At 42.1% G+C, this 22420-nt stretch overlaps 3 protein-coding genes and 1 pseudogene across 4 annotated transcripts; 1 reads left to right on the top strand and 3 right to left on the bottom strand.

Moving 5' to 3' along the window:
* Positions 1–9320: 9320 nt before the first annotated feature.
* Positions 9321–9665, bottom strand: LOC308433317 (uncharacterized protein; the record flags this gene model as incomplete). The annotated part of the gene is made up of 1 exon (XM_080933333.1): positions 9321–9665. One exon carries the CDS (start codon positions 9663–9665, stop codon positions 9321–9323), a length of 345 nt encoding a protein of 114 aa, XP_080789459.1.
* Positions 9666–12405: 2740 nt separating this feature from the next.
* Positions 12406–12729, top strand: LOC308432928 (uncharacterized protein; the record flags this gene model as incomplete). The annotated part of the gene is made up of 1 exon (XM_080932814.1): positions 12406–12729. The coding sequence occupies one exon, from the start codon at positions 12406–12408 to the stop codon at positions 12727–12729; it is 324 nt and encodes a 107-aa protein (XP_080788940.1).
* A 3003-nt stretch (positions 12730–15732) lies between these two features.
* Positions 15733–16469, bottom strand: LOC308433237 (hepatoma-derived growth factor-related protein 3-like; annotated as a pseudogene). Its single transcript has one exon. The product of its transcript is annotated as a hepatoma-derived growth factor-related protein 3-like (transcript).
* Positions 16470–19675: 3206 nt separating this feature from the next.
* On the bottom strand, positions 19676–19999 carry LOC308433404 (uncharacterized protein; the record flags this gene model as incomplete). Its single annotated transcript, XM_080933446.1, has 1 exon — positions 19676–19999. The coding sequence occupies one exon, from the start codon at positions 19997–19999 to the stop codon at positions 19676–19678; it is 324 nt and encodes a 107-aa protein (XP_080789572.1).
* Between the last annotated feature and the right edge of the window lie 2421 nt (positions 20000–22420).

Below are 22420 nucleotides of genomic sequence, written 5' to 3'. Positions count from 1 at the left end.
AATTAACAAGACTGATAAACCCTTAGTCAGCCTAACTAGAGGGCAAAGAGAGAATATCCAAATTAACAAAATCAGAAGTGAAAGTGGAGACATAATAACTGAAACTGAGGAAATTCAAGAAATCATCAGATCCTTCTAAAAAAGCCTGTACTCAACACAGTTGAAAATCTCAAAGAAATGGATGAATTCCTAGACAGATACCAGATACTAAAGTTAAACCAGGACCAGGTAAACCATCTAAATAATCCCATAACACCTAAAGAAATAGAAATACTCACCAAAATTCTCCCAACCAAAAAAAGCCCAAGTCCAGATGGGTTCAGTGCAGAATTTTATCAGACATTTATTAATGACCTAATACCAATACTCTCCAAATTATTCCACAAAATAGAATCAGATGAAACACTACCTAACTCATTTTTTGAGACTACAATAACCCTCGTTCCTAAACCACACAAAGTCCCTACAAGGAAAGAGAACTTCAGACCAATTTCACTTATGAACATTGATGCAAAAATACTCAACAAAATCCTTGCAAACCGAATCCAAGAACACATCAAATCAATCATTCAACATGATCAAGTAGGCTTCATCCCTGGGATGCAGGGATGGTTTAATATAAAGAAATCTATCAATGTAATCCACCATATAAACAAACTCAAAGAAAAAAACCACATGGTCATCTGAGTAGATGCTGAGAAAGCATTTGACAAAATTCAACACCCCTTCATGTTAAAAGTCTTGGAAAGAACAGGAATCCATGGCCCATACCTAAACATAATAAAAGCAATATACAGCAAACCAAGAGCCAGCATCAAACTTAACAGTAAGAAACTTGAAGTTATCCCACTAAAATCAGGGACTCAACAAGGCTGCCCACTCTCCCCCTACCTATTCAACATAGTACTGGAAGTACTGGATGGAGCAATTAGACAGCAAAAGAAAATCAAAGGGATACAAATTGGAAAGGAAGAAATAAAAACATCACTATTTGCAGATGACATGATAGTGTACTTAAGTGACCCCAAAAACTCCACCAGAGAACTTCTACAGCTGATAAACAAGTTTAGCAAAGTGGCTGGTTATAAAATTAACTCAAAAAAAAATCAGTAGCCTTCCTATACTCAAAGGACAAACATGTGAAGAAAGAAATTAAGGAAAAGATACCCTTCACAATAGTCACAAAAACTATGAAATACATTGGTGTGACTCTAACTAAGCAAGTGAAGGACCTGTATGACAAGAACTTCAAACCTCTGAAGAAGGAAATCGAGGAAGATCTCAGAAAATGGAAAGATCTCCCATGCTCATGGATGGGAAGGATCAACATTGTAAAAATGGCCATCGTGCCAAAAGCAATCTACAGATTCAGTGCAATCCCCATCAAAATATCAACCCAGTTCTTCATTGAGTTGGAAAGATCAATGTGCAATTTCATATGGAATAACATAAGACCTAGAATATCGAAATTCATCCTCAAAAACAAGAAAACATCTGAGGGAATCACTATCCCTGACCTCAAGCTATATTACAAGGCAATTGTGCTAAAAACTGCATGGTACTGGTACAGAGATAGGCATGTGGAACAATGGAATAGAATAGAAGATCCAGAAATGAGCCCTCACATATATTGTCACCTGATTTTTGACAAAGGAGCTATAAACAATCAATGGAAAAAGGACAGCCTATTCAACAAATGGTGTTGGTCCCACTGGCACTCAGCATGCAGAAGAATGAAAATACACCCTTATCTCCTTGTACAAAGCTCAAGTGCAAGTGGATCAAATATCTCCACATTAAACCAGGTACACTGAAACGATTAGAAGAGAAAGTAGGGAAAACCGTAAAACACATACGCACAGGAGATAATTTCCTGAACAGAACACCAATGGCTCATGCTCTAAGGTCAAAGATCGACAAATGGGACTTAATGAGTTTGCAAAGCTTTCGTAAGGCTGAGGACACTGTCAAGAAAACAAAATGGCAATCAACAGAGTGGGAAAAGATCTTTACCAACCCCACATCAGATAGAGGCCTAATATCCAAGGTATACAAAGAACTCAAGAAGCTAGTCACCAGAGAACCAAACAACCCTATTAAAAATGGGTACAGAGCTAAACAAAAAGTTCTCAATTGAGGAATATCGAATGGTTGAGAAGCAACTAAGGAAGTGCTCGACATCACTAGCCATCAGAGAAATACAAATCAAAACAACCCTGAGATTCCACCTCACACCAGTCAGATTGGCCTAGATCAAAAATTCAGATGACAGCAGATGCTGGCGAGGTTGTGGAGAAAGAGGAATAGCTCTCCACTGTTGGTGGGGTTGTAAACTGGTATAACCACTATGGAAATCAGTCTGGCGATTCCTCAGAAAATTGGACATAATACTACCTGAAGACCCAGTTATTCCACTTCTGGGCATATATCCCAGAGAAGCTCCAACATACAACAAAGATACATGCACCACAATGTTCATTGCAGCACTATTTATAAGAGCCAGAAGCTGGAATGAACCCAGATGTCCTTCAGTAGATGAATGGATACAAAAATTGTGGTACATTTACACAATGGAGTACTACTCAGCTATCAGAAACAATGACTTTATGAAAATCTTAAGAAAATGAATTCATCTAGAGAATATTGTTCTGAGTGAGATAACTCAGTCACAAAAGTACAGACATAATATGCAGTCATGATAGTTGGATACTAACCCCAGAAAGCTCTGAACACCCCGGAAACAACTTACAGACTATATGAAGTTCAAGAAAAGAAAAAAAGAAAAGAAAAGAAAAAACCATTATGCTTAGTCCTTACACACCAAGAAAACTTTGACTAATTCCAGGTTACATTTCATTTTACATGTACTTTATACTCATTGTAAGGATTAAGATCTTAATGCACACTATCAAACCTTTAAAAAAAAAAACAAGCACTGACAAAAATGTATTCGTATACTTTTATGCAAAAGTGCTTAAAATTTGTTCTTTTATCTTTGTTTTTTAAAATAAAGTGGTTAAAAAAATATATAGAAAGAACCAGGAGAAATCACTCAAAAAACGACAGAAAAACACATTCAAACAGGTGAAGGAATTGAAAATGAAAATAGGTACAATAGAGAAATCACAAAAAGAAACAACCTTGGAGTTAGAAAACATAAGGAAATCAAGAGTCATAGATGTAAGCATCACCAACAGACTACAAGTGGTGGAAGAGAGGATCTCAGGGGCAAAAGACAACATGGAAAACATAGACAAAAGAGTCAGAGAAGATGCAAAAATCAAAAAGCTCCTAACTCAAAATTTCCAGGAGATTCAGGATACAATGAGAAGACCAAATCTAAGGATAATAGGTGTAGAAGAGAGAAAAGTCACCCAACTGAAAGGCCCAGTAAGTATCTTCAACAAAAGTATAGAAGAGAGCTTCCCTAACCTAAAAAAGAGATGACTATGAACTTACAAGAAGCCTACAGAACCTCAAATATACTGGACCAGAAAAGACATTCTTTCCAACACATAGTAGTCAAAACAACAAATGCTCAAAACAAAGAAAGAATACTAAAAGCAGTAAGAGAAGAAGAACTGGTAACAAATGCAGACCAGCCATAATTACACCAGTCTTTACAACAGAGACTACGATAGCTAGAAGATCATGGACTGACATTATACATACCATAAGGGAACACAAGTTCCAGCCCAGGTTACTATATCCAGCAAAAATCTCAATCAACAGAGATGGAGAAACCAAAATATTCCAAGACAAAAACAAATTTACACAATATCTGTCCACAAACCCAGCCCCACAAAACATAATAGATAGAAAACTCCACCACAAAGATGGAAACTTGACCCTTGGAAAATTAAGAAACTAATCCTCTTGAAACAACAAAAAGAAGAAGAAAAGCACACAAACACAATTCTACCACTAACAACAAAAATAGCAGGAAATTACAGTCACTGTTTCACAATATTCCTTAACATCAATAGACTCAATTCTTCTAAAAAAGACTGGATACATAACAGGTCCCAGCATTATGCTGCATAAAGGAAACTCATCTCAACAACAAAGACAGGCACTACCTCAGAGTAAAAGGTTGGGGAAAAATAACTTACCAAGAAAATGGACACAAGAAACAAGCTAAAATAGCTTTCCTAATATAGAATAAAATGGATTTTCAAACAAAAGTCATTAAAAAGAAAAGAAAGTATACTTCTTACTCATCAAAGCTAAACTGAGAACATCTATGCTCTAAGTACAAGAATACCCACATTCATAAAAGAAACTCTACTAAAGCTCAAAGCATATATTACACCACACAAAATAATAGTTCAACAACCCACTCTCATCAATGGACACATCATGGAAACAGAAACTAAATAGAGACAGTAAAACTAACAGAAGTTATGAATCAAATGGATTAACAAATATCTACACAATATTTGATCCTAAATCAAGAAAATATACTTTCTTCTCAGCACCACATGGTAACTCCTTCAAAATTAACCATATGATCTGTCACAAAACAGGGCTCAACAGATACAATAAGATTAAAATAATCCCATGCATTCTATCAAATCACCAAGGACAAAGGCTGGGCTTCAATAACAGCAAAAACAACAGAAAGCCCACATTCACAGGGAAGCATAACAATGCCATACTCAATGATAACTTGGTCAAAAAAGAAATGAAGAAGGAAATTAAAGTATTTTTAAAATTTTAGGAAAATGAAGGTACAACATACAGAATCTTATGGAATACAAGGAAAACAGAGTTAAGATGAAAACTCATAGCTCTGAGTGCCTCCAAAAAGAAACTGAAGAGAGCATACACTAGCAGCTTGGTAGCACACCTGAAAGCTCTAAAAGAAAGAGAAGCAAATACACCCAAGAGGGGTAGACAGCAGGAAATAATTAAACTTGGGCCTGAAATCTACCAAGTAGAAACAAAAAGAACTATACAAAGAATCAATAAAGCCAGGAGATGGCTCTTTGAGAAAACCAACAAGATAGAAAAACCCTTATGCATACTAACTAGAGGGCACAGAGACAATATCCAAATTAACAAAATCAGAAATGAAAAGAAAGACATAAAAACAAAAGCTGAAGAAATTCAAAAATTTTAAATATCCTACTACAAAAGCCTATGCAACAAAACTGAAAAACCTGAATGAAATGGACAATTTTCTAGACAGATACCATGTATCAAAGTTAAATAAGGATCAGATAAACAATCTAAACAGTCCAATAACCTATAGCAAAATGGAAGCAGTCATCAAAAGTCTCCCAATAGAAAATATGCCCGAGACAATATGGTTTTACTGCAGAATTCTATCAGACCTTCAAAGACCTAACATCAGTACTCTTCAAACTATTGCACAAAATACAAAAATATGGAGCACTACACACTTTGTTCTTTGAAGCTACAAATACGCTTATTATAACTAAACCACACAAAGAAAGAGAACTTCAGACCAATTTCACTTATGATTATCAATGCAAAAGTACTCAATGAGGCGAATCCAAGAACACATCAAAATGATCTTTCACCATGATCAAGTAGGCTTTATCCCAGAGATGCAGAAATGCTACAGTATATAGAAATCCATCAATGTAATCCACCATATAAACAAACTCAAAGAAACAAACAAAAAAAACCAACACAATCAACTCATTAGATGCTGAAGAAGCATTTGACAAAATTCATCACCCATTCTTTAAAAAAGAAAAGTCTTTGAAAAATTGGATTTTCAAGACCCGTAACTAAACATAATAAAAAAGAGTATACACCAAACCAGTAGCCAAAATTAAACTAAATAGAAACTGGAATCAATTCCATTAAAATTAGGAACTAGACACAAGGCTGCCCAATATCTTTCTACCTACTAAAAATAGTGTCAGTGGCCTCCTATTAAAGCAGGGTAAGAGGATGAAATAGGGTGTTTATCGAGGGGAAACCAAAAAGGGGTTAAAATTTAAAATGTCAATAAAATATATACAGTAAAAAAAGAAAGAAAAAGAAGGGCTTGCTGGTAGAAGCCTGATAGGAATGTGTTCTGAGAGACTCTGCCAGAGCCTAGCTGATGCAGATGAGAATGCTTTTGGCTAACCACTTGCCTGAGCACTAGGACCCCAATGGAGGAGCGAGAGAAAGGACTAAAGGAGTTGACAAAGTTTTCAAAACCATAAACGAAAAACAATATCAACCAACCAGAATTCCCAGAGCTCCCAGGGACTAAACCACCAATGAAAGAGTACACACAGAGGGACACACAACTCCAACCACATATGTAGCAGAGGATAGCATTGTCTGGAATCAGTAGAAGAAGCCTTAGTCATGTGAAGTCTCATTTCCCAAGTCTAAACTTAAGTCTTTGGGTTATACAGTAGGCACTCTTTGCAGGCTATTTTTATGTCAACTCAACACAAACTAAGGTTGTCTGAGATGAAAGATCCACAGTGACAAAATATCCCTTCAACATTGACCAGTGTGCAAGTCTATGGGTGTATTGTCTTGATTACTGATTTATGTGTGAAGGCCCAGCCAAGTCTGGGTGGTACCATGCCTAGTTAGATGATCCTGGTTGCTACAAGAACCAAGCTGTACAAGCCATGAAGAGCAAGCCCGTAAGCAGTGTTCCGGCATGGCCTCCAAATCAGCTATTGTTTCTAGGTTCCTGCCTTGAGGTCCTGCCCTAAACTCCTGAGATGATGGACTACAAGCTGTAAGATAAATTAAATCTCCCCCCAACACACACATGCATACATACACACACACACACACACACACACACACACACACACACACACACACATATACATACACACACATTGCTTTTGGTCACAGTGTTTTACCATATTGATAGAAATCCTAACTAAGGCATCTTTCAGGCTTAGATTGATGTAGGTGATGGATATCTAAACACATGTCTTTATATTTGTGTCTTTACATTTGTGTGGCAGGCACTTCACTAACTGAGCTAATGCTCAAACACATTCCCTTGTTCCTTTATTCACGAATGTACATACTATCTAATGCTATAGACCAAGATCAAACTTAGCTCCAGGGCGTGAGAAAAGGGAAACTCCTAGAAGGAATTGGGTCGTAGGTTCTACAACAGCTTGGATGACCCAGAGTTCTTCTGACCAGCACTAACGCTCAAGGGGCTGGCTCAAGGGGCTGAGTGAATGACTAAATATAAATCAGATGGATGAATCTGAGCTCTCCTCACTCCTCCCTAGTCAGATACAAGGTACCAATGGAAGGTCAAATTCCCAGTGTGCACACAGGAGGACTGGAGGACTCAGTGGGCCCAAGAGTGAATCCTGGAGGCTGAGAGTAACTAAGAGGCTCTGGGTAACCTGTGGGTATCAGAGACTCAGGGATCCTACATATGGACAAGGCTTCAAAGACAGAAATGCTTGTTTTGGTTTGGGATTCATTTTTTGAAACCCCCCCAAAAAACCCTGACTGCTTAAATCATCTATCATTCATACCATGCCTAATTTCCAGAAGGAGGGGAACTTGGCATTGGCTCATCTCTGAAGTACCATTTTATTTGAACTCATGAACAATGAATGATTGATTTGGATGAATCATTCCGTGGTTTCAGATATACCTGTTTGTGCCCCTATTCAATGCCTTGCTCTACTTAGGATGACAAGGAAGACAAGCCTAGAAGGTCCAAGTAAGACATAGTAAACACATTGGCCCACCTTCATAGCCGAAACCATATGGCAATGCCTGTCTTTCTTATTGCTCCCTATGCTGCGAACTGAACTACAGTTGTGTTGGAATCTGGATTCTACACAGATTGACCAGAAAACACTATGGGAAACTAGGAAAGATTTGGGAGCATATACCTTTATGCATGAAGAAACCTACAGTAGATATGGCAGAGTTAATCTTCTAGTACTGGAACAAAAGAATCCAAGACATTCAACTTAAAGAGAAAGAACTTGGATTGATTTTGGCTCACTGTATCATAAGTGTTCATTCACACTTGTTGCAATAGCTACTATATTTCTTGCATGACAAAAATGGTCAATACAAACAACCTTAACAAAAATATTTCCTGGGTTGGAGTGATGGATTAGTGGTTAAGAGCACTGACTGCATTTCCAGAGTCCTGAGTTCAATTCAAAGCAACCACATGGTGGCTCACAACCATCTGTAATGGGATATGGTGCCCTCCTCTGGTGTGTCTGAAGACAGCTACAGTGTACTCACATACATGAAATAAAGAATTTTTAAGGAAAATAATTTTTTTTTTTGCTGTACAGTGTGAAACTCACATGTGGGGAGAACATAATGGTATAAGAGACATGTGACACAGGATTACCTGTCATATTTGTGTTTCATAAGAAAGCAGAGTAGGAAATGGGAGACATTCTGATGGCTTTTTCTGTGACCCTCTTGTCATTCCTCTGGGCCCCAAACCCATGGGTAGGTGCCAGGTACATTTAGAGAGAATAGCCCCTTTCACCTGTTTGTTCTCTCTGCAAACAATCCACAGGCAAGTCCAGAGTTAGAACCATCCATCTCCCAGGACAAACTAAATGCAACCATGCTGACCCTAGAGAATGACCATTGCAATGGTTTACAACAGCAGCTGCAGGCACATGGAGAGGTGGCAAGTCCTGGCAGGGATCTCCTGAAAGAGCAACGCTGCCCAGATCATGGCCAGTACATGGGAACAAAAGGAGAAATCTGAGCTTGAAACCATGACTCTGCAAGGACCTGTTCCTCCCCAATATCCAGTAGATCTATCTGCCCTAGGATCAGCCATCACTGGCTGTCTGTGTACACCATAATCCATCCCGTCTCTAGTCCTCTGCTAATTCTTTGTCCAGAATGTCCTGTCTGTCAAGATGGAACTTATTTCTCCCTGTGGAAAGACAGATTAGGGACCGGAAAGCAAAGGAGACACAGGAGTCAACAGTTTGAGCACAGTTTAGTGAAGTTTATTAAGCAAGAGAAATTCTGTGATTACAGATATGTTAATTCGATGAGAAAACAGGTCATTGGTGAGAGTTACAGGAACTGTAGGATGTCATAGCATGTCACAGCAAGACTACATCTGCCACATACATGATGGAAAAATAAGTAAGAAGGGAGACCAGGGATTCATTCATTTGCTTGGTGCCTAGGAAGGGTTGTCAGAATAACAACTATAAAAATGCCACACTTCACTGGCAATGACAGTAGACTAGGTTCCTGCTGGTGACTAACAATCTCAACAGGAACAGACAGAAAGACAGACAGAAAGACCTGCTCACCTCTATAAGTTACATTCAGCACAAAACCAGAGGCCAGCAGCCATGTTAGCAGCAGCACTTCTTGCAGCCACACTTCTGCTGACAGCAGCACTTCTGCTGACAACATCCCTTCCCACAGCCACAGCCACAGGAGCCACAGCCACAGCAGCCACAGCAGCCGCAGCAGCCGCAGCCACCACAACCACAGCCACCACAGCCACAGCCACCACAGCCACAGCTACCACAACCACAGCCACCACAGCCACAGCCACCACAGCCACCACAGCCACAGCCACCACAGCCACAGCCACCACAGCCACAGCCACCACAGCCACAGCCACAGCCACCACAGCCACAGCCACCACAGCCACAGCCACAACAGCCACAGCCACCACAACCACAGCAACCCATGGTGTTAGTAGAGAGGACTGAGGTAAAGTGAGGAGAGAGAATCAGAAGAGAAGAGGAAGGTGTGATGCTCCTCCTGCAGATGCAGTCCCTTAAGTACCAATGCTGAGGACTCCAGAAGGGAGCACATGACCACTTCCTTACTGTCACATGACTTGCTATACATGTGAGAATCTCACCACCTATTATTTACCTCTATTTCCAGACAGCCTTGACTTCTGCATTTTTCAGTCATGTTTGCGCTTCCTAAACTACACTCCAGTATGAATCCAAACAACCTAACAATTCTGGGAAGAATTCTGGGCTCCAGGGACCCCGAAATGGTGTGCAAGCAATGTGTGGTCTTCCATCTCCCCTCATTCTGTTGGAAGTATATCTGTCATTCTGTGATGCCGTGGGCTGGGTTTGTAAACCACAGGCATCTTCAGGGAGTCCCTGGTACACATGGATGTGGACTTCTATGATGTTCACAAGTAAAGATGAGGCCTAATGCCTGCCTTCAGGGAGTTTGAAAGGAAAAGGAAGTCTGTGGAGTGGGAAGGAGAAAATAAAAAGAGTCAAAGGTCACTGCCAAGTGCAAACACCACTGTCCTATTTACCAGCAATGGTGTCACCTGGGCTGCAGTCACCATTCCCACCTCTGCATATGACACATTAGTGTATGATTTATCTAACAGAGAGTGGGTACTTAATGACAATTTTTTTAACAAAACAAAGTCATTGTGGAATATGCATTTTGATGACACAATGATTTTTTATGGTTTGATTTGGGGAACAAAAAAGTTTTTTCTCTGTCTGGATATTAATTTACAGGTAAGACATTGTCTAGTCAGGGTTTCTATTCCTGCACAAACATCATGAACATGAAGCAAGTTGGGGAGGAAAGGGTTTACTCAGCTTACACTTCCACATTGCTGTTCATCACCAAAGGAAGTCAGGACTGGAACTCAAGCAGGTCAGGAAGCAGGAGCTGATGCAGAGGCCACGAAGGGATGTTATTTACTGGCTTGCCTCTTTTGCCTTTCTCGGCATGCTTTCTTATAGAACCCAGGTCTACCAGCCCAGAGATGGCCCCAACCACAATGGGCTGGGCCTTTCCCCCTAGATCACTGTTGATAAAATGCCTTACAGCTGGATCTCACAGAGGCATTTCCTGAACGGAGACTCCTTTCCCTGTGATAACTCCAACTTGTGTTAAGTTCATAATAAACCAAGCTGCATAGTTACCAATATGCTCACATGGGCTCTTTCTCCCTGAGACCTTATTCTTACTGTTTAGCTGTTTAAGGAAACTGTGCATAGGTCAGCAGGTTGGACATAGTGCAGGCTCAACAGGATCAGAAGAGAGTTGTTCATAGCTAGAGTAGGAATGGAAGGCACATACTGATATGAGATAAAGGTCTTTGCTGAGGGTTCTGCTGAGGTTTCAGGTTTGGCCCCAGTAAGGTGAGTGTAACCATATAAACCAAAGCACCAGAAACACAGGTAAAGACTTTTCTCCAAGTAAACACCAAAGAAGCATTGCCAGTGACCACGGAGAGCTTGAGCACAGCTCAATGGTGATTGGGATCCCAGAAGATCTCCTCAGCTCTTGTGGGATTGCCTCATTGGCCAGAGCCTGTTTCCTGGACTGGCAAAGCTGAACTGGGGGATCTCAGGTTGGAAGCTTCATGAGCTAATTGATGTGTTCATTGGTCACACCTTATACTTGGTTGGTTCATAATGGCTTGGTTTGAGGAAAACTTGAGATGTGTCGTCCTACGTAAAGCTGTTGGTGAATCCAGTGGGAGAGTAGACACTGAAGAAAGAGAGAGGAAGATCGGCAAATAAAGTGTGTTGGAGCATCTGTGTAGAGTGTTGGGAACTAGGAGGAACATTTGAAGTGTGAAAGTGGGACACCAAAAGAGGCCCCAGGGCAAAAGATGGAGTCAAGAGCACTGGATTGTGTTTTCATTGTCAAATGGGAACGACTTACACCAGAGGATATACAAGGGAACATTACCTACAAAAATTAAATTCAGGCCAGTGAACTGAAGCAGGAAGGGGGTAAGTCCAGGAGAAGGAAAGGAGGGATGATTGTACTAGAACTGAACTAACATAGTTTCATGAGTTAAGAAAGAGGAGAATCATGTGGTTTTCTATAGTCTCTTTCTCTTTTTTAATTAAATAGGGAGTGGGCCAACTCACAAGGCACTAACTGGGCAGTTAATGGGAAAATCATAGTAATGTAGAAATAATTTCAAGGATTGGGGAGAATTCTATTTGGATATTCCTAATTTGACTTCACATTGAGACTTCCTATTAAACTGGGGATATTTCAAGCAGTTGATGGAGAGACACACACTGAAGAGGACCATGGAAAGGATGCACTCAAGGAGATGTCCACATCCCTGTGAATCTGGAAGATGTAGTATGTTCATTCAAGATGAGTGTCCCTCCCCAACACCACCTACTCTTGCTTGTGAGTCAGTTTTACAAAATAAAAGTCACTGATAGCAAGTGTGTGATGTCACATGAAGTGCATGGGATATAAACAAGGCAGAACTTTGTGTGACCCCACTAGGAAAACAGCAGCTGCTCTACAAGGAAGTGACCTCAGGTCATGTGTCCTCCATTCTTCCCCTTCCCCTTCCCTTTTCCAAGATGGTACTTAAGGGGTTCCCCCTGGAAGAGGAGCATCACATCTTCCTCTCTTCTCCTGAGTCTCTCTCCTCACTGTACCTGAGTCCTCTCTACTGACACCATGGGTTGTTGTGGCTGTGGTGGCTGTGGCTGTGGCAGCTGTGGCTGTGGCGGCTGTGGCTGTGGCGGCTGTGGCTGTGGTGGCTGTGGCTGTGGTGGCTGTGGCTGTGGTGGCTGTGGCTGTGGCTGTGGTGGCTGTGGTGGCTGTGGCTGTGGCTGTGGTGGCTGCGGCTGCTGTGGCTGCTGTGGCTGTTGCAAGCCTGTGGTCTGCTGCTGCCACCGATGCTGCTGCAGCTCCTGTGGCTGTGGCTGTGGGAAGGGATGTTGTCAGCAGAAATGTTGCTGCTGTCAGCAGAAGTGTGGCTGCAAGAAGTGCTGCTGCTAATGTGGCTACCAGATCTCTTTCAGGGTCATGGGCACCAGGAAACCAGATCCTTTCCTCAAACCTCCACACCAGCTTTACCTTCTCCTACCTGTCATTGCATGTCTCCTGGCATATGGCTTTGCCTCTGGATTCTGGTTTCCTTTATTTCTCCTTTGGTATTTCCAACATCCCTTCTGAGCTGTTTGCTCTCCAGTAACAAATAGCCAAGCCCGGCAGTAGTCATCCCACTGTGCTCCTTCAGAATGGAGACTCAAGTTATTCTGGATGTTTCTGCCGATAAAGGACTGTTTCTTCCCTCTTGCTTTCCTGTCTCTATGCTTTTTATTTATTTGTACTTATCCAATATAATTTTTGTTTTCTAATAAAATGCAAATAACCACTGAATGTTTCTATTGTCTCTTCTTTGGTGTGACTGCATCCCCATTCCTAAACATTCTCTAAATCCTTACCAAAGCCTTCGGTGGACACCAGAGGTGGCAGAGAGGGTCAACAACCCTCAGGCCAGTTCTCTCTCCTCTGTGCTCAACAATAGTCAGTCATCCTGTCAACATCCTGACACTCCTCACGGATCTGCTTCTCCTCTGATTGGAGTTCCATTTCCAAGAAGTACCAGATACAAATTGTCTTTTAGCTTTCTGTCACTGAGACACAATTCCTAAGTAGGTCAACTTAGAGGAGGGACATACATGTAAGCTCATGGTTTCAGAGTTCTCAGTTCATTCTTACTTCACCCCATTCCATACTACTTGTACAGAGGCAAAACAGCACCACTGGAAACATGATAGATCAAAGATACACCACTCCTAGTAATTGGGTATAAAGAGAGAACACATAATAGGGCAAGCAGTTGGAAACAAGGACTCACATGTTCAACTAGGCCTAACTAGAAGCTTCCCTCAATTCTTTGTGGCCCATCATTGATAGTGAATTAACACATTTATGAAATCAGACCCTCAGACATGGCCCATGTCTCCTGTATTGGGACCACACCCTCACTACCTGAGTCTCTAGAAGACATCTCATCCTCAGATTGTGAAAGTTAAGTTTTATGAATACATCCAAAACCCTGTTTTACACACACACTCTCTCTCTCTCTCTCTCTCTCTCTCTCTCTCTCTCTCTCTCTCTCTCTCTCTTTCTTTCTCATGCACACCCTCACACCCATAATCACTGTGTCACACACATATACACTCACATACATACTCACATGTATAAACACATACATATATAAATCAAAAACACTGAATACTTAAATATAGGTAATACAATGTCTTTCTATTTTTAGCTAATGAAGACATTTACCATTGGCCTGGAGGACAAACAGCAGGCTTTGTTTTCTTTTGGTGTGTGTGTGTGTGTGTGTGTGTGTGTGTGTGTGTGTGTGTGTGTTGTTTTCTGTAACTTCATGTATAACATATACTTGAAATTTTGGCAGTGCTCCTCTAACCTCTCTAGTTTTCTAAGGACACATTAGTTTTCAAAATCTGATCAGCAGGATATTAGGGTCAGTTGGTCTGTTGGGAGGAAGCTGTTCTTCCTACAAAGGCTGATCAAAATCCTTCTGTTTTCTTTTGTTGTTTTCAGGTAATGCTGGCCAGAGAAGATCACAAAAAAATGTCTTTAAACCATCAACTGTTCAGCCAGTTGGATCGAGAGTTACTTCTCTCCACTAAAATATCAAAATGCTCAATTTGCCACCACAGAACACACTCTCCTGCCATTTAAAATTGTACAACATATAAAGCATGGTCTCAAATTTCTGATGCTGAACACTCTGCCCTAGAGTACAGGTGAAAACAGATCTCTCCAATAGGAACACACCTAAGTCTCCCCTGCAAAATTTCACTGCATCCACATGGGAGAGCAATTTCACTGCATTCACATGGGAGAGCTTCTGTGAAGATTATCTCTGTTGTCCCTTTTTGATACAGAGGATCACCCTTTCTCCACTTCTTCACCTCTGGTCATACTTACTGGCTCTGGTCACAGTGGAAGTTTCCTGAAATCCTATTGCCTGTTTTCAGAGAAAATTTAAAATATTACATTAAAATGAGGTCATAAAGCTTTTGTCCTAATCCTGTGATTGAATATGTGTGGTTATATGTTGAGGGAAGTATTCGTGAGCACAGAGAGAACACTTTAGCTGACCCACATTGCAGTCGGGAGATCCCTCTACAGTCTCCAGCCTAAACCACACCGAACCTCAGCTCTGCCTACAGAATGTGTCCACCACCAACATGTGTCCACTGTCACTATGGGACTAGTATCATGGGTCCACAACACCAAGTATGACAGGGCGAGAAAGAAGATGCCAAGGCCATAAGAAATAGGAAGCCAAAGATTTTTTGGGGGGAGGGGGAAGTATAAATCCTTGCTTTATTTTGATAGAACATAAAAAGACTCACTAAATTCACATACAAACTCAGTTTGTGTACACAGGAACATGAGTCTTGAGAAGTATAAGTTTCAACTAGCTATTTCTAATACAGAATAGGTATTGTACAATATGGTTAAACTTTACACATGGCCTTAAAACTGAAAGATGACTCTAATTTCATCTCCAATATATCAACAGTATGTATCTAGGAGTTGGTTCTTGGGTTCTGCTATAAAGAAAACCCCTTCCTGAAGTATTATGCTGAGTAGTCATCTAAAAATGTGAATTACTATTTATCTGAGTATTTGATGATGTTGGGGTAGAGGCAGGAAGCTGATGACTGGGACTGCCTTGGAGAGGGAGCCTAGACTCAGAGAAATCTGCAAAATCTTCATCATTCTTAGTGGTTAAGGGCAACTTCATGCAACCAAATAACATTAAATTAAGCCAATAACCTTTAAAAAAGGCTAAGATGTCTCTCTTTCCCTTTAGCAGAACAGAGAGGATTGTAATACACACACACTGGGGCTCTGTCAGTGACAACAAAGACTGTTGGTTCATATCAAATCCAAGAATCAGACAATTGAACAGTTAACCTTGTGGTTCCTCTCAGTGTGCAGCATTCTCTACGGTAGTTGGGTCCCTTCACCGGCTTTCTGCAAGTCTGAAGTCATGTTTCTTGCGTCGTTGCCAGCATCTCCACTTTCAGAGCTGCTTTTGTTCTCTTCTTTGCAGTCTTTATCATCTTCATCTCCTGGAGATTTCCGGGACTGTTTAGAAGACTTCTTTGAAGTGTAGGACTTTTTCCATTTTGAGCCTCCTTTTTCATTCTTTCTTTTGCCTTTTCCATCTTCTACTCTATCGTCTTCTTCCTCGCTGCTTTCGTCTGCAGTATTTCCACCTTCTCCCTCAGTTTCAGAAGAGCTCTGTTGCTGAATTGTCTGGTACCCAGTAAATTCCACTCCTGGATTACTTTCAATTTCTGATAATCCAAATCCTTTCCTTTGGACTTTCCAAACATGTCTTTGTATTCCTTATATGGGAAAAAGGTCTTTAGGACCAAGAAATGCAGTTTCGTGGGTACCAAAAAAATAAAATAAAATAAAAAGATAGGGTAGTTGTTTGCTGGAGGCTTCACAGCACCCTCTGGGCGTTCATTAATCCTGGCGTGCCAGTGTGGGTAGCCCTTCATCTTGGCGAAGACCAGGTCTCCCGCTTTGTACTCGCGGGGGTCCACGGCCCCTCCATGCTGGTCGTTCCCTTGCCCGCTGGTCCTTGGTCGCAGCAAAGAAGATGCTGGGAGGCCACCCCTCTGCCAGAGACGACGGACTGCACCATGCTCCCCGCAAAGATTTTGTGCCATGAATCCATGATGATCTACATCCTGTTTGTAAACTTGACAAGATGTAGAACTTTCTGAGGTGTTGGGAGTTAGGATTTCAGCAGACAAGTCAGAGGGAGCACATTTCCAAAAGCCCAGGGACTTTATATATCCTTCATTCAGGTCGCTTGGCTGGTGTCATGCACTCACTCAAACTTTGCCTGTGTATACAATTGTGTCCTGATGTTCCGGTACCAACACCATGTCTGATGTCCATGCGATGGCAGTGCTACACTGCCTTGTAAATTTTGAGCATCCCTGCTAGGTTGTCTGGTCAGGTACCTAATAAAATTAATAAAGTAATTTCTGGTCACAAGTTTCTCTTCCTGCCCATCCCTGAATGAGACCTAGTATGACTTAGAGGCACCAATAAAATCGGCTGCCACTTTTTGTTGTAAGATTCACTGGGGAGAGTCTAGAAGTCACTCTGCTCCTCGCATGTGTGACTGACTTTCCTACCTTGCAGCTCACAACCATGTGATCCGCGTGTCAGCATGCGTGGATTTATCTCTCAGGGACCTGTGAGTATAATAAGATTGGCTTATTATACTCTCCTGACCTTCTATATACCCTCAGCCTTTGTTCTGTGTCCTCTCATGACCATGTCTGAGATCTGGCTTAAGAATAAAATAGTCTATGTGTCCTTCAGAAATCTATGCCTACACTTAGTGGTGTTAGCATAACACGTAACCCACCAACTCCCCCTACCCGCACAGCACACCTCTTCTACTTCCATGGGCCACGATCAACTTTGTTCCCAGGGAATGGACAAGAAAAGCAAACATCTGGAAGGAATTGGTTTGGGGTCCTAGAAAAGGATGTGTGTGTCCCAGAGTTCTGGTCAGTATTGCTGTGCAAAAGACTGGTTCAGGTCCTAAATGAGAATCAGTGGCCTTAGAGTCAGATGAGTGAACATGAACTCATGAACAGTCTCTCTCTCTCTCTCTCTATCTCTCTCTCTCTCTCTCTCTCTCTCTCTCTCTCTCTCTCTCTCCCTCCCTCCCTCCCTCCCTCCCTCCTTTTTCTTCTTCTTCTTCTTCTTCTTCTTCTTCTTCTTCTTCTTCTTCTTCTTCTTCTTCTTCTTCTTCTTCTTCTTCTTCTTCTTTTTCTTCTCTCCCTTCCATCCTCCCTCTTGGAAGACAGCAGGCTCCGTGTAAAAAAAAGCAATTCCAAGAGTAGATAGGTACAGGGAAAGAGAATGAGTCAGATGGGCGGGGTCCAAGAATAAATCCTGAAGGCTGACAGTAACTAAATGGTTTTGGCTAATCTGAAGATCAATGGACAAGGCATCAGAGACAGACAAACACAGGTGATACCCAATCCATATGTCATATTACTGCCAGGAGATTCACCCACACCATCAGCACCACCCTAACAGCCCCTGGAAACAACAGCTAGCTTTCCAGGGGCATCACTTTAATCTTGGAGTACTGGTTCACTAATCGCTTCTTCCTTTGATTCTGTTCATTCCATGTGCCATATCCCATGTGAGTTTCTACTCTGGCCTAGGCTCTGCTTAGAGCTACGAGACGGCACTCTAGATAGACCTTGATGGGTTGCACAAATGTCCTCCTGGGAAATATACTGAAAGAGCCAGGATGGCCTTGGTTCAGCCTGACCACCTACTGCTTGCTGGCACCTCCTCCAACCAACTCCATTCATTCTCATTCTGTTGTTATATGAATCCCCCAAAGAGCTAGAATCTGGAGTCTACAGAAATGGGGTAAGGCCTGAGGGGAGACTAAATACAGAGGCATTTGAGGAACATATTGCCTTGTGTGGTCGGACACTCTCTGTTTGTGATTTGAGGTTCTTTATTATACTGTTGATTTCACATCATAACTGACATTGGCCTGTGGTTTAGAGTGGCAGCTAGGAATTTCATGATACCCGAGCTATCTATAGCCCAACTTCACCATCCAGATCTTGGGTAGATGAATCAGATGACCTAGAGACTTTGTAAAGTATGATGGTCCATGAGAAGTATGTAATGCACTACTGAGATCATGGACAAGAAAGGCAACAAGACCCAAGGAATCCTTGGAGTGATCTCAACAGTGAGACCATGAACAGTAAGATTGGCACGCTATAGGACTCTAGGAGTAGGCAGAAAGCAGCCTTCAAAATGAGGATCGTCAAAATCAGGCTTTACATATGAGCATTTGAGGGCGATCTTCTTTTTATTATATATATTTTATTTACATTTCAAATGTTATCCTTTCCTGGTTTCCCCTCCAAAAACCCCCTATCCCACATCCCCCCTCCTCCTGGTCCTCTAAGGGTGCTCCTCCACCCACCCATCCACCCACCTCCTCCTGTCTCCCACCCTGACATTACCCTGTACTGGGGCATCAAGCCTTGGCAGGACCAAGGGCCTCTAATCCCATTGATACCCAACAAGGCCATCCTCTGCTATATAAGAGGCTGGAGCCATGGGTCCATCCATGTGTACTCTTTGGATAGTGGCTTAGTCCCTGGGAGCTCTGGTTGGTTGGTATTGTCGTTCTTATGGGGTTGCAAACTTCTTTATTTCCCACAACCCTTTCTCTGTTTTCAGTATTTGAAGGTGAGCTAATCAGCTTTTGGTTGCAGTCAAGTGAGAGGTTTGTGGTTTGTTCTCATTGATAACATTGAAGTGCTGAGAGTGACAAAGTTTCCCACCCTCACGTCCCTCCCCTCTCAATTCACAAAGGGACTATTCATCCGCTATCAGCTGCAAACCATTTATCTCACCTTGGAGCCAATGCTACCCTTTCCCAAATTGATTTGCCTTATCTTCTGAGATAAAATTCTTGGGTCCGGGGAAGTTTAGAGAATGTAAAAGGGGGTGGGGCACAAAAAAGATGAATCTTTGAGGTTGGTTTAGTGTAATTTATTGAGACAGGAGCTGCTTTGTGTACACAGATAAGATTTGCAGAGGTAAAAACAGAACATAAAAACGGGCGATTTAAGAAGGTACATCATTAACTACTTACTGCATTCTGTTACAGTTGTGATTAGAATGTGGTGATTTATGGAGAAGACTGCATATTAATTTCTATAATTGTTACAAAATGGATAGACTCAGGTCACAGTTGTGACCTACAGACAAATAGGAACAGATAGACTGACACAACTCACCTATCTGCAGGAGAAGTCCAGATATGGGCGAGGGGTATGCAGGAGAGATCCTGAGGGATGTAGTAAGCCTAGCAGCAGCACTTCTTGCAGCCACACTTCTGCTGACAGCAGCAGCACTTCTGCTGACAACATCCCTTCCCACAGCCACAGCCACAGGAGCCACAGCCACAGGAGCTGCAGCAGCATCGGCGGCAGCAGCAGACCACAGGCTTGCAGCAGCCACAGCAGCCACAGCAGCCACAGCCACCACAACCACAGCCACAGCCTCCACAGCCACAGCCACCACAGCCACAGCCACCACAGCCACAGCCACCACAGCCACAGCCACCACAGCCACAGCCACCACAGCCACAGCCACCACAGCCACAGCCACCACAGCCACAGCAACCCATGGTGTCAGTAGATAGGATTCAGGTGCAGTAAAGAGAGAGACTCGGGAGAGGAGAGAATGATACCTCCTTCTGCTGGGGGAACCCCTTATGTACCCATTCTGGAAAGGAAGTAAACCTGGCATCAGCCCTACTTCCTCAGCAGAAACCTCACGTGGACCCTTGTGTACTTCCTTCAAGGATCCTTCTGACTTGAAAGAACTTGCTATGTTTAGCTTTTATTTATTTTTTTAGAGCCATCATTAATATAAACTAGTAAACAGCCATTGATTTTCCCTTCTCTCTCTCTCTCTCTCTCTCTCTCTCTCTCTCTCTCTCCTCCTCTCTCCCTCCATCCTGGGTAACCCTTATTGTTGTAAAAGACGGGGTGTTCTAGGCTTTCCCCAGGTTTTTCTTCCCTGCCATAGCTGTACAATCTGCCATACACAGGCACCAGTCAAAGGTCTGAGATATCTCTAGCCATCAGCTAGAACATGTTGTAACTCGAAAGGGGGGGAAGTGCTGCGTATGATGTGACTGCATCCCACTCAGCTTGGGATATTTCTCACTCCTGTGATGTGAATCTGGATTCCAAGGGCTTCTGTTACCCTCAGCATGTGCCATGAAGACAACCCAAAGGCACAATTCTTTCTACCAGTTTCCTGGGGCCTCGGTGATACTTAACAAACAGGTCCCTGCTCTGCATAGACAGATGCTGTGATAAAGAGGGCTTGTGGGCCTGTTTGTTCTGTCATGTGAGGGCGTCTGCTTTGTCTCTTTCTTACCCTTTTGGCTTCTGCATATGAGGCAGAGACTCGCACAGATAGCACCTGATGGTTTTTGAGGTTTTGGTGGTTTTTTTTTTTTTTTTTTTGGTTTGTTTGGTTTTGGTTTTGTTTGTTTGTTTGTTTTTTAATATAAGTTACCCAGTCTTACATCTCAGATGTTCTGTTATAGTTGTTTTAGCATAATGGGGTAAGGCAGGCCACCATCCAATCTATTCAAGACATGAATAGAACAAAAAGACTAGTAGCTAACTCTCTTCTTTTTGAGCTGGGATATCCACCTTCTTCTACCTTACCCTTAGACATTGTCACGACTGACCCCCATGCCTTTGAATGATGAAATTTATATCATTGGCTTTCATGTTTTTTATACCATTGGTTCCTGCATTTTTATTCAAATTTAACCATATCACCATTTTCTCTGGTTCTCCAGCTTTCAAATGACACATGAACATGTCAGCCTCTATAGTATGTTACCCAATTCTCATAACAAACCTCCCTTTGCATTTGGACATCCTGTTCATTCTGTTTCTCTGAAGAACCCTGCCTAGCTCTTAGAATAAAGTTGTGATCTTGGTCACTATTACTGCTGTGAGTAGATACCATGACCAGGGCAACTCTTATTAGGACATTTAATTGGGGCTAGCTTACAGACTCAGAGTTTCAGTCCATTATTATCAAGGTGGGAACATGGCAGCATCCAGGCAGGCATGGTTCAGGAGGAGCTGAGAGTACTACATCTTCATCTGAAGGCTGCTAGGGGAAGATTGGCTTCCAGGCAGCTAGGATGAGGGTCTCAAAGCCCATGCCTACAGTGATACACTTCCTCCAACAAGACCACACCTACTCCAATAAGGCCACACCTCCAAATACTGCCACTCCCCAGGCCAAGCATATACAAACAATCACACTGGACATTCTTCAAGCAAATTTTTATTCTGAGAGAAGTTTTAAAGATGACTGCTGTGACATCGATGAATTAGCTCACATCTGTAATCACTACAGTCAGAAACCTAAGGCAGAAAGATCACCCCGGGTTCTAGGCCAGTCTGAAGTACATAGTAATTTCCATGTCAGCTTGTGTTGGCAAGTCCAACCTTATCTTAGATTTAAAAGCAACAGTTGCCTGTGGAGTCTCTGCCATGCTCCTGCCCACTTTTCTGAGTCCAGTTCAGAAAAGTGTAATCTTTTCTTTGCTTTTTTCTTTTCGTCTCTTGTTCTTTCATTCCTGGACTTACAAAGCTCATTCTTGTTATCCCTGGTACCTGGAGCTTCTCGCTCTACCTGAAAAGTGAACACCTTGCCATGTGGTCTTTACCTACCATGTGATCTCCAAACCTAACTTAAAACTGAGAGGCTTACTCTCCACTTGCCAGCTCCTTCCTCCTCACAACTGCATAGATTTACAGCTTCTCTGACTTGTTTTACTTGAAAATGTTAATACAATTGTTATCGAGCTAAAAAAGAAAAAGGAAAGAAAAGAAAAAACAGAGGAGGAGGAGGAGGGAGGAGGCAGGGGCAAAAAACACCTGTCAGGAGTGACTATAAAAAACTACTTTCCAAATCACAAAGATAACAAAGTGGGTTAATCCCACTACTATGGTAGAGTCTGCCTACATTTGTCTGGCTTTAGTCACTATGTTTCCTTGATGGGCCCTTG

The sequence above is a fragment of the Micromys minutus genome, assembly GCF_963924665.1.
Source record: "Micromys minutus genome assembly, chromosome: 19".
NCBI classification, from domain to species: Eukaryota; Metazoa; Chordata; class Mammalia; order Rodentia; family Muridae; genus Micromys; species Micromys minutus.
The sequence above is the reverse complement of the archived record's forward strand: the minus strand, read 5'-3'. Positions and strand labels throughout refer to the sequence as shown.